We start from the raw sequence: 10,553 nt of genomic DNA on the forward strand, positions 1-10,553 counted from the left end.
TCTCTCAAATGAATGAACAGTGCATTGTACCTCTTTTCTTTATTCAGTAAAAAATAAATAAGAAATACCTACTAACAAGTGTTTCCCTGGAATGAAACAAAACCCAGGCCAATTTGTACCCCAAAAATAAGGGGGGAGTACAACATGCATCAACAAAATGAGACTACAACTAGATTAGGGCTAGGACTCCAAATTGTTGCATTTCTCTTAGCCTCCATATTGGGTAGAGAGCACCATCTCCAAGTTCTTCTGCATCTACTAGTTGCATTGCCCAAGCATAGTATACAGTGTGGATTGTATCCTAGAAATATCACAAAATATGACAGGATGTTTAGTAGCATTGAAATTTCTTACGGGCATGGCCATCGCGGTATAATAATAAGATGTTATAATTCCTTGAATGCAATGCTTAGAGATGCGTCTATATGATCATATAAGCATAGCTAAGCTAATTTCTACACAATAACATGGTACATATGTTGAAGGATACGACTAGTGTTGCTTTCTATTAGTTTCCAGAGTTTGATATTCCACATGAATTACATACCAACTTGCACTCCTCAATTCACCCAAACATGCTTAGGACTGATACGACCCGCAAACCCAACACAAAATTAATGTGCTAAAGTTGAGAAGTCTGATATGTTTTAATTAAATGGGTTAGGTTAAAGTTGACTTATATAGTCTTATACCCATATTTCAACAAGACCCGAATCCAACACACAATATTTACGACTGACAATTTTTGACACAATCTGTGAATCTAATACGAAATAAGCGGGTTAGGGTTGAAGGGACTTGCACGTATAATTAAATGGTCAGGTTAGAGTTGACTTATATAGTTTTATATTCATGCCTCGACACAATTCGAACATGATGCGAATACGAATTGCCACCTCTTAACATGCTCATGTTAACACAAGGAGACATGGATTGCTACTCGACACTCCAAATGGTGCAAATCCATGGAAAACATATCAATGAGGCTCTTAAACATGTAATAGAACTCAAAAGCCATACTGAAGCCATGGACATTGACCAGAACTCAATAGACATACCCGAAACCATGATTTCTTAAACGGATATCCACTTTATTGATGTTAACTATTATGATCACACAAGTTCAGTTTGTCTGTCACTTTTCCAGCTTGCACAACAATCTCGTAAAACGATTCAATATGTTATATATTCATCACAAATGAACAGCAAGGTTCAAAGTTTTAATATTGACAAAAAAAGAAGAAAAAACTCAGCCAAGATACAAGAAACAGACATGTAAAACTTCAAAAATACTTTCAAATCAAAGACCGATCTCAAATGATTGAGCTACCGCATAGACTTATGAGTTATGACCTTGCATTATTCCTTTGATTGTTGGATGCGCTTAAGTGGTTTTTTTTTTTTTTTTTTTTTTTTTTTTTCAGTTTTTGAAGTGGGCATTGGACAACAATATAATGTTCCTCCACTGAATAACGGGCACAAGATCCCGATGTACATCATAATATTAAAATTTTAAGTTCGTAAAATCTAGACAAACAAACATTTTTCAAAAAAAATTCAAGCTGAAGAATCAACATAAGCTACTTTTTGAAGTTCAAGTTGTTCTGGTCATTATTAGACATAAATTTTACACCTATATAATGGTAGATAATAATACCAATGCTAAGGGAACCATGAATATCGCTTTTAAGTTTGAAGTTGCACTTTTGGCCAACATAATGCTTGGGAAAAAAAAAACATGTTTTACCTGGCCCCCTTCTATTATTGAACCATGTCTATCACGTACACAATAGACCTGCTGTGTTTGGAACTGTGACGATTCCACAGAAGAGATCATCAATGTCAGCAATTGTGTGCACAAGAGAAGTGCTAAAGATGCTTGCTATCAAGTTCAAAGAAAAAGGAAATGCATACCACAAAGATTATAATGGGAGAATTTCCCATCATTTTGGTCTCTTTAACTTCAACATCTGATATATGTAGAATCTGCATTAAGAAAAGCAGATTCATCCCCATTTCTCTTATATTTTTTGCATATTATAACACAATGCAACCCAATTTGGGCAGAAACAGTCATAGACCTTTGTTTATGCATTAAACTTGAACAAAAGCTAAGAAACAGCGTGATAGACTTGAGGAAAGTGAAATTTCTTACCTTGTTATCAAAAAAGATGCCATTGCTTTGATAAGCCTTATACTCAGCTTTACACCGCTCTATCACTTCAGGGCCACAATACTTCTGAAGAGTTTCGACATCTGCCTGTAAACATAAACCATTGATAATTTGATACATACAAGAAACTCCAATGCACTCACATGAACCACATATCTTGGAAAGAAATGTGATAGAAAAGGACAGAATAGAAGGGCAACGCCATTCCAAATTTCCTAAAGAAGCTCAGCACCTCACCTTCATGTAAGCATGGAGGACTGGCCTGGTCGCTTCCTGAACTTCTGCCACAAACTCTGGTAAGGAGAAAGATCTAATCCACACAAATATTATAGAAAGTGAAAAAAGTTAAAAGTTGTTAAAATAGGAAATTCAAATTCTGAGACAAAAACCAGCAGAAACATGAACATACGGATCTCGTTGCCGTATTTCCTTGACTGATATTGCAGCATCTGTTTCTTGAAAGATACTTTCATTGAGACTGTCGAACAGAAGACGGTCAAATTAGCACTAAGAATACCACATGAAATAACTCTTTTACGTACCCTTACAATTTATAAATCATTAGTAGAACAAGGGGAAAAATATCAAGGCAGAAAAGCATACTCCTGAATTTTGTGAACAATGGGGTTATCACTTGTCTCCCATCTTTCCCGCACATCTTCTGCAATCTGCCAATTCCAACCCAGACAAAATTTACAGCACATTGCAAGCGGTTGAGTATTAAGAAAGCTAACATCAATTATAAGGAATATTAAAACTGAATAACATGTCATTGTCAGTGATTAAATTATTAAATGTCAATTAGAATTTAAAATGCATAACATTACAAATTCAAGAAGGATATAGTACTTCAACCCTTCCCTTATGGTTAGACCAATTTGAATAAATTTAAATACCAAGAAAAAAAAAAAATTGGAATAAAAGATAAGCAATTATTGTCAGTTACAGTAGACACTAAGCAACAAAAAGCAATAAACAAGAAAACAGGGTAAGCATATGGCATTGGCACTGAGAAAACCATAATTGAAGATTGCATTTTATAGATTAAATTTTCCTTCTTTGTAAGGTCTCTGAAAATTTAAATACTAGCTTCAAAAAATAACCAGGTACATGTTTACTTCTGTACAAGATGTCAATATATTGTAGTTAGGCATTCTTTTTTGTTTTTTTTTTTTGATAAGTAATAAGAAGTTTTATTAAAGAAGGAGAAAAGCGAGAGGCGTCCCTAATTACACACAGCGTATACAAAGGGGGCCAAAGCGAACCCAAAGAAAAACCCCAGCACACCCACCCAGAAAAACCAAAAAACCACCCAAAAACCCTCAAACAAACACACCAACGCAAAGCCCACTAACCAAACACCCTCATCCCTTCACAAAAGAGTTCATCAATTGAAATCAGCAGTGCAACAGAAAAGGGAGATAGAGACCCCCATTTCAACCCCATTCTTATTTAGAACACATCAGACTTGTCTTGCCACTAAGTGGCATCTGATTTTTGTTCAAACCCTAAGCATGGGCATACATGGCATTTAATGACTAGAGCTATTTCAAGAAAAAAAAAGTTGCAGTAGAAACAAGAAAACCAAGCAGAACGGGTTAGCATTTCAACTAGACAAACTGGCAAATGAAATGAAACAATATTATATTGAAAAATACCTCCTGACTCTTTGTGACAACAGGTTCGCTAAACCCGCTGATACGCTTGAATGTAGGATTACCATGAAGCTTAGGGGAGAAAAAAGAAAAGAAAAAATCTATTTCAGATGAGAGACAAGAAATTATATATAAAATAGATAGAACTTCTATGATCTTCGAAGTAGAGTTGGCAACAAGGATAAATTTACCTTCTCTTTGAATGCCTCCCACTTTTTACTCCATGGGGACTGCTTTGTGGGTACAATGACGATATCAGTTTTTGTACTTCTTTCACCTGTTGATGTGGAAGGATTATGTTGCAGGTGTTTTTTCTTACTTGTCGTACCACTTAATTCATCTCTTACAATATCATATCCCTTCTTTGCTAAGTCAGTGATCTTTGCTTCCTTTAATTTCTGGAATGCCAAAGAAACCTTCTGGGAAGGAAGACTGGACTTAAATTTGCTAAACAAAGTTTCTGCAGTTTCACCAGATGCAGACTGCTGATAATTCTCTTCTCCAGATGAGGCCTTGCTTCCATCTTTCACATTGGAGCCATCATTGGCTGAAGTACCACTAAATTCAGAAGACTCTTGCTTACCAACCCCCAAAGTTTCTTTGACCTAATCGCATAAGACAGTAAATAACTAGTATATTATCATCATTCAACACAAAAAAAAAAAAAAAAAAAAAAAAAGTACTATCATCACTCATCAATGAAAAATATGTAGAGCAGTACATCACTGATGAACTGAAATTATAGACAGAAAGCACACCTCCTCTGTTGCAGCTGAAATCTTCTCTTTCATGTTGGCAGAAACCTAAAAACAACAACAATATCATGAATAATACTTCACTAATATAGATGAAAGTCACTTTTGATGCTTAACAAGGGCCTTGTTAAGGACCCTCAGCAAAGTATTGGCAGCAACAACTGCTGCAGATCTTGGAAGACGAGTACCAAAGATACACCTATAATTTTTCCAAGATGGATCCTAAGACCCACCATACAAGCTAAACACAACCTCTACACATATTTGAAGACACCGCTGATGATGAAATTACAAATGCAAGCAAAAGCACACAAACAAATTCACTGGAGACCAGAACCATGTGTTGCAGAACATCAGATGGAAGCATCAGGAAAATTTATATGATACAACTAATAGAATGTATTCAGAAGTGTGCGCTGTTATCTGTAAATTCTTTCTTTCTTTCTGCAATATAATATATTTAAATCAAACCTTTTTAGCCGTTGCTTCAGCCTCCGTCCACACACCATCCACATGCTTGTACAGTTGCTCAGTTGTCTGCTTTGTTCTGCATTCGCCATTTCACCATCTCAATCCCACCATTGAAGTGTCACTAAGCCTTGACATACAAAAGTATGTCTCAGCCGAATAACTAATAAAGCTATTTTTTTTTTTTTTGTTGATAAATAATGTATATTCAAACAACCAATAGAGGGGCGCAACCCATGTACACATGAAGTATACAAGAGAGTAATTGTTGACCCCTTTTAGCTCATTACACAAGTCATTAGGTAATTACAATATTACCTATTTTTCAGATCTTCTTTGACCCCTTTTAGCTCTTCTGCTTTCTCTTTCAGCTCCTTGAGTGACTGTTGGAATTCTGGATTTCTGCATCCAACAGAGTGACAAGTATAAAGTCCCGCACTGAAGATCACAAACGGAGTTTAAAGAAGACATGAAAGATAAAGTGTTGATATAAGTAAAAACTTGTTTGCTTCAGCTTCAAAATCAGAATGGGGACTTGAGCCACTGTCATCCAGAATCTCAACAAATACTTATATCTCCAAATCCTAAATTTCAACTTAACTACAAAAGAAGTAACATTCTAAGCTTATAACACTATTACCTAACCTAAGACATATATAAAGTCCCACACTAAATATCACAAACAGAGTTTAAAGAAGACATGAATGATAAAGTGTTGATATAAGTAAAAACTTGTTCGCTTCAGCTTCAAAATCAGAATGGGAACTTGAGCCACTGTCATTCAGAAACTCAACAAATACTTATATCTCCAAAACCTAAATTTCAACATAACTGCAAAAGTAGTAACATTCTACGCATATTAACATTATTACCTAGCCTAAGATATCTCTCTGCCTATTCCAACAACAGAATCCCTTGTTGGTCATTACTCAATCAAAGCAATAGAAAAGATTTTATGTTCAGATGAAATAAACAAAAAAGTCATGCCAGGCTCAGTCAGACTTCATTGTTCATCCATTCTTAAACAACTAAAAAAATCTAGATATCAAAGTTATACTTTATTTCTGTTTCCAATATCATTTTTCATGCAGCGAAATAAAGCAAACATACATACAAAAGAAAACTCAGGGACAAGCATAAATGATGAACAAGAAGAGGCAACCCAATAGAGACCCGGTTAAAAAGTCATCGTCTACTTATTAGCACATACATATTACCCCCCTAAAACAATGATCAGCGACCAAACAAAGCATAAACCTTACAATATAACATTGGTTATCCATAACTGTACAGAGAGCAAGCTTAAAAGGAACTGAACAAACAATACAAAAAACACCTGTTAGCTTCGCCTTTCATTTTTTCTGAAAACTCATTGAAGACACTGAAACGGCGATTCCCGGCACACCCATTAGCAGAAAGCAATCGTAAACTCGAACTTGAAGACTGCCACATCATTAATAAAAAAAAAAAATAAAAAAAAATCACGAAAACAAAAACCCTTAATACAAAACCCCCAGTTCTCCAAGTTTGAAACAAAAGCAAACAAATACAAATTCATCAAATTTAAAAAAAGATAAACAAAAAGAAAAATTATAAAAGAACCAACAAACTATGCCCACAAAAAATACCTGAGCTGAAGCACCAAAAACCCTCATGTTATTGCAAAAATCAGAGGGTCTGTTACTGTTTTGTTTAACACAACTGGGGTTTTTTAAAAGACGCGGACTCGCACGAGAAGCAGTGGAAATGAACGAAGACGCATAATGGTTTTGAAAATAGCATCTCTTCCATTGATACGACAAGTGCTTGAGCTTCGATTGGTGAATTCGTCCCCAATACGCCATTTTTTCTACTTGGAGGATTGTCGCATTATCCGCTGTGAAATTTGTTCAGAGAGAGAGAGAGAGATTTGGGTATGAAAAACCCTAATCAGACAATGGAACAGATTGGTGAGCAAGAAATCCTATGGGAACTGAACCGGGCCTGCACGACAAAAAGAAGTAATGGGCCGATTTATGGCCCATACTTTTGTTTACAAGATGTAATCATAGATCCATATCTTCACTTCTCAATTGGGTACATACCGGGCCTAGCACATTTTAGAATAAACCTCTCAACCCCAAATCAAGGTTGCGCGGCTCAATGGGTCGATGGATTGGTGTGGCCGCAAGGTGGTGGCTCGGTGGCAATCGGAGAAGACGGTGCTTTCTGGGTGGTGGGTTGACGACGGAGATGGCAATACAAAATTAAAAATACAAAATCCCCTACTGGCCTAGCTACCCCGTGTATTTATCCTAAAAACATAAAAAAGTGAAAAGCATTTCGGGGGTGTTAATTAATTGATCAATTGATAAAAGTTGTCATCGACATATAAGAGACTTAAAATCGAATTCTGCGTACATCTAAGAAAGCATTTAATTAGCTGGCGGCTATGCCTCATGGAACAACGGTCACTAATTCGAATTACCTTCTCAACTTTTTTTTTTGAATCACCTTCTAAACTTTTCCTCCTCTTTTGTAGATATGTCAAAAAAAAAAAAAAAAAAAAAAGCATTTAAAAGAAAGGAGGGGATTAGTACCTCTTGGTGTGTAATCTAAAGGCCTAATGAGTATTCAATGGGAAGGAAAAAAAAAATGTTTCTTTATTTTTTTTTCTTTTTATTTTTGAAAAACATATATGGCAATACAAATTAATTATGCTTGTTTTTATCAAACTATATGGTAATGCTATATTAATTAGTAATGCTAATTATTTCTTTGGTGACCACCCCCCCCCCCCCCCCGTTCTCTTACACATGGATCTAACTATGTCACATGAGCTAGCTACTTATGTAGGCAGGGAAAATATGTTTCAAAGTCAATGGTAGATAATGGCAAGGATTTCTTCATATCTAAGAATAAATTAATCATATTACAATTGAGCTCTTTAATATCACTTTGTCTAAAATTAATGACCACAAATTTAAACTTCTTTTTTTTTTTTTTTTTTCTCTCTAAATTTGGTTTCTAGTGGTCCAGCGATTGGTCTCTTTTCTGCATATGACATGGTATTCCTTAGCCATTTTTCTATAAAAAAAAAAAAAAAAAAACTAACCAAAACCTTTTTTTTTTTTTTTTTTTCTATCTTAGAGCATCTCCACCAATAGGTATTTGCTCTTGGACTTCTTGGGAAAAAACTGTTAAAGCTACAAGAGGTATCCCATCACACACACACACACACACACATATATATAAGCGGAATTCTTCCTTAGAGTGTCTTAGAATTGCGACACGTGGCATACACTCATATATTTTTAGTGACTAAACTGGTTCTTTAAGTACTGAACCATGCGTACCTCTTTAATATATGTTAATACGTTTACTTAAAAATTCATTTAAATCAAGAGCTATATGTGTTAATAGTCGTGGTCGTACAAGGTAAGAAATCTATCATTTTTAACTTGCTTAATTATATATTTACAGTCAAGGAACATATCACAGAAGGAGGAAGGCAATTTATTGGGGGCCCCCTTATTTCCATATTGATCTTTAGCATTTAACATATCAACTATCCTTACCAATTGGAGATGGGAATAACAACTCTATAAAGGTAGAGAAATCTCTAATACAAGTAGGCTCTTTCTTGAACCTTATATATATATATATATATATATATATATACATTATGTCTATTATTTTCCTTCATCTCACTTTCACTAACTTAAGCATATGAGGTGGTTCCGCTATCATCCTAAGCGAGTCACTCTAACCCTTTAATTTGCTTTTCTTATAGGTCACCTCCCGAGCATTTGATGTTTGCAGTCAACTCTAATACTTGCGCAAAGTGTTATGTCGGCTTTCTACAAAGATAAGATGATAACAATTTTTATAAGATTTAGGCACAAATCAAGCATTTTGTGCCCTCCAATAAGCAATAGATACAGATCGAACAAGAAAATTAAATGTTAGCAAAACACTAGATTACTACAAAATCTACTCTCTTCCAGCAACATGATAAAAAAATAAGCGCACAGACCAGCCGCCACCCAGAACAACTGAATCGATATCACATTTGTTTATTATGTAAATCTAATATATATATTTTCTCTAATTAGAGATTAGCAAATCTCTTTGCATGATTCCCTTGGTATATATGAAATAAGAAAATTGAGATCGATGTAGGAAATGGTTATGAAATGTGAAAGGGACAAGGAAAGAAAACTCATGAAAACAGTAACAGCGAGTAATACTTTTCTCTTATAAAGACTTACGTTATATTATATATATATGATCCTAGCCAAGCATGCATGCAAACCCCAATGCGTACGTCTTCGATATGTCGCCCTCTAAGGCTCCCATTTCTAAAGGTATAGCCTATTTCAACATACATTTTATCACATTATGTATGCATGCATATATGCATGGCACATCCATATACAGTCATATGCACAGTCATCTTCTGCTGGGGAATTTATATAATGGTGGGTGGAGTAAATCGGTTACCGACGGTTTCTCATTTGGCCACCCATTGAAAAGTTCATAAGATCGTAGCCCTATTTAATTACCTTAACGTACAAAACTCGGCTAAAATTTTATTTCATATACGCTAATTGAATTGAGCGTTGGAGTGGTTTCGCTGGATCCAAACCAGCGAATCCCTTTAACCTCTTTTCTTCCTTACAGATTCGCTCTTTGGTGAATGACGTGCGGTTGTTGTACTAACAATGATCATCAGCTTTAATGCTCGTAAGATCGAGAATTCTAATATCCTTGAACTAGAATCGTTCACTTACATATTTTGTTCACGCGGATCATCTTGCATTGCAAAGTATTTCTTATTGAACAAATGACGACCTTTTAATATTTCATGCCAAAGATTCTCCCAAATATATAGGATGTATATGAACGAGCTTTGGGGTTTTTAAACGGATCGATCGAGTGTGGATTAATTTTCTTTTGTTTAACCAATCAATTATATATATATATATAACTTGGAAATCTCTTTAATGCAATGAAGAAGTCGTATACGTTGGTGGGCATCTCTTGAAGCTTTAACAAGTTGCACCTTGTAAGGAACCACTAGTCCATATAAACCCTAATGCCTTTCACACTAACTAAAAAGGCAGTTAATGAAAGGCACCTTTTCAATTGGCAAAAGCAGCAGCATAAACCACCCCCAAAGTTGACGAATCATAAAGCAATTGCAATTCTTATTGGCATGGGATATATCATCTTCATGAGGGTCGAATTAGGGACCACAACCCTCAAATGATCAAGATATTTTGTAATTTCTAGAGGAATTGTCTTAATCTCCAAAACAAGGGAACCAACCAAATTCTGCTGCTTTATTTAATTGCATTTATACAAATTAAAAGATAAAGAAAAGATCTTCTTGATTCCCAAGAGATATATATCATGAAATGTCAAATTAAACAAGAACCACATATATATGATTCAACTACTTGGTTTCATCACCAATCCCAAAAGGACAGAGAAATGACCAACTACTTATATATAGTCTGA

At 35.1% G+C, this 10,553-nt stretch overlaps 1 protein-coding gene across 1 annotated transcript; it reads right to left on the reverse strand.

The window, feature by feature from the left end:
- On the reverse strand, positions 1 to 6,976 carry LOC132175006 (mitochondrial import inner membrane translocase subunit TIM44-2). The gene is made up of 14 exons (XM_059586796.2): positions 6,680 to 6,976; positions 6,388 to 6,494; positions 5,370 to 5,453; positions 5,055 to 5,130; positions 4,587 to 4,631; positions 4,020 to 4,433; positions 3,832 to 3,900; positions 2,777 to 2,841; positions 2,583 to 2,651; positions 2,411 to 2,483; positions 2,156 to 2,260; positions 1,915 to 1,986; positions 1,748 to 1,810; positions 1 to 301 (listed from the first exon to the last, which is right to left on the reverse strand). Exons 1-14 carry the CDS (start codon positions 6,893 to 6,895, stop codon positions 170 to 172), a joined length of 1,590 nt encoding a protein of 529 aa, XP_059442779.1. The 5' UTR covers positions 6,896 to 6,976; the 3' UTR covers positions 1 to 169.
- Positions 6,977 to 10,553: the final 3,577 nt, after the last annotated feature.

Source organism: Corylus avellana, chromosome 3 (assembly GCF_965113065.1).
Source record: "Corylus avellana chromosome 3, dhCorAvel1.hap1.2, whole genome shotgun sequence".
In the NCBI taxonomy this organism is placed as follows: Eukaryota; Viridiplantae; Streptophyta; class Magnoliopsida; order Fagales; family Betulaceae; genus Corylus; species Corylus avellana.

Bases quoted from the DNA above. Each gene is read 5' to 3' on its own strand.
- LOC132175006 (XM_059586796.2), bottom strand. From the start codon at position 6,895: ATGGCGTATTGGGGACGAATTCACCAATCGAAGCTCAAGCACTTGTCG. The intron at 6,495-6,679 runs GTATTTTTTGTG...ATGATGTGGCAG, and splicing joins TTTTTGGTGCTTCAGCTCAG to TCTTCAAGTTCGAGTTTACG. The intron at 1,987-2,155 runs GTAAGAAATTTC...TTCTTAATGCAG, and splicing joins GCATCTTTTTTGATAACAAG to ATTCTACATATATCAGATGT.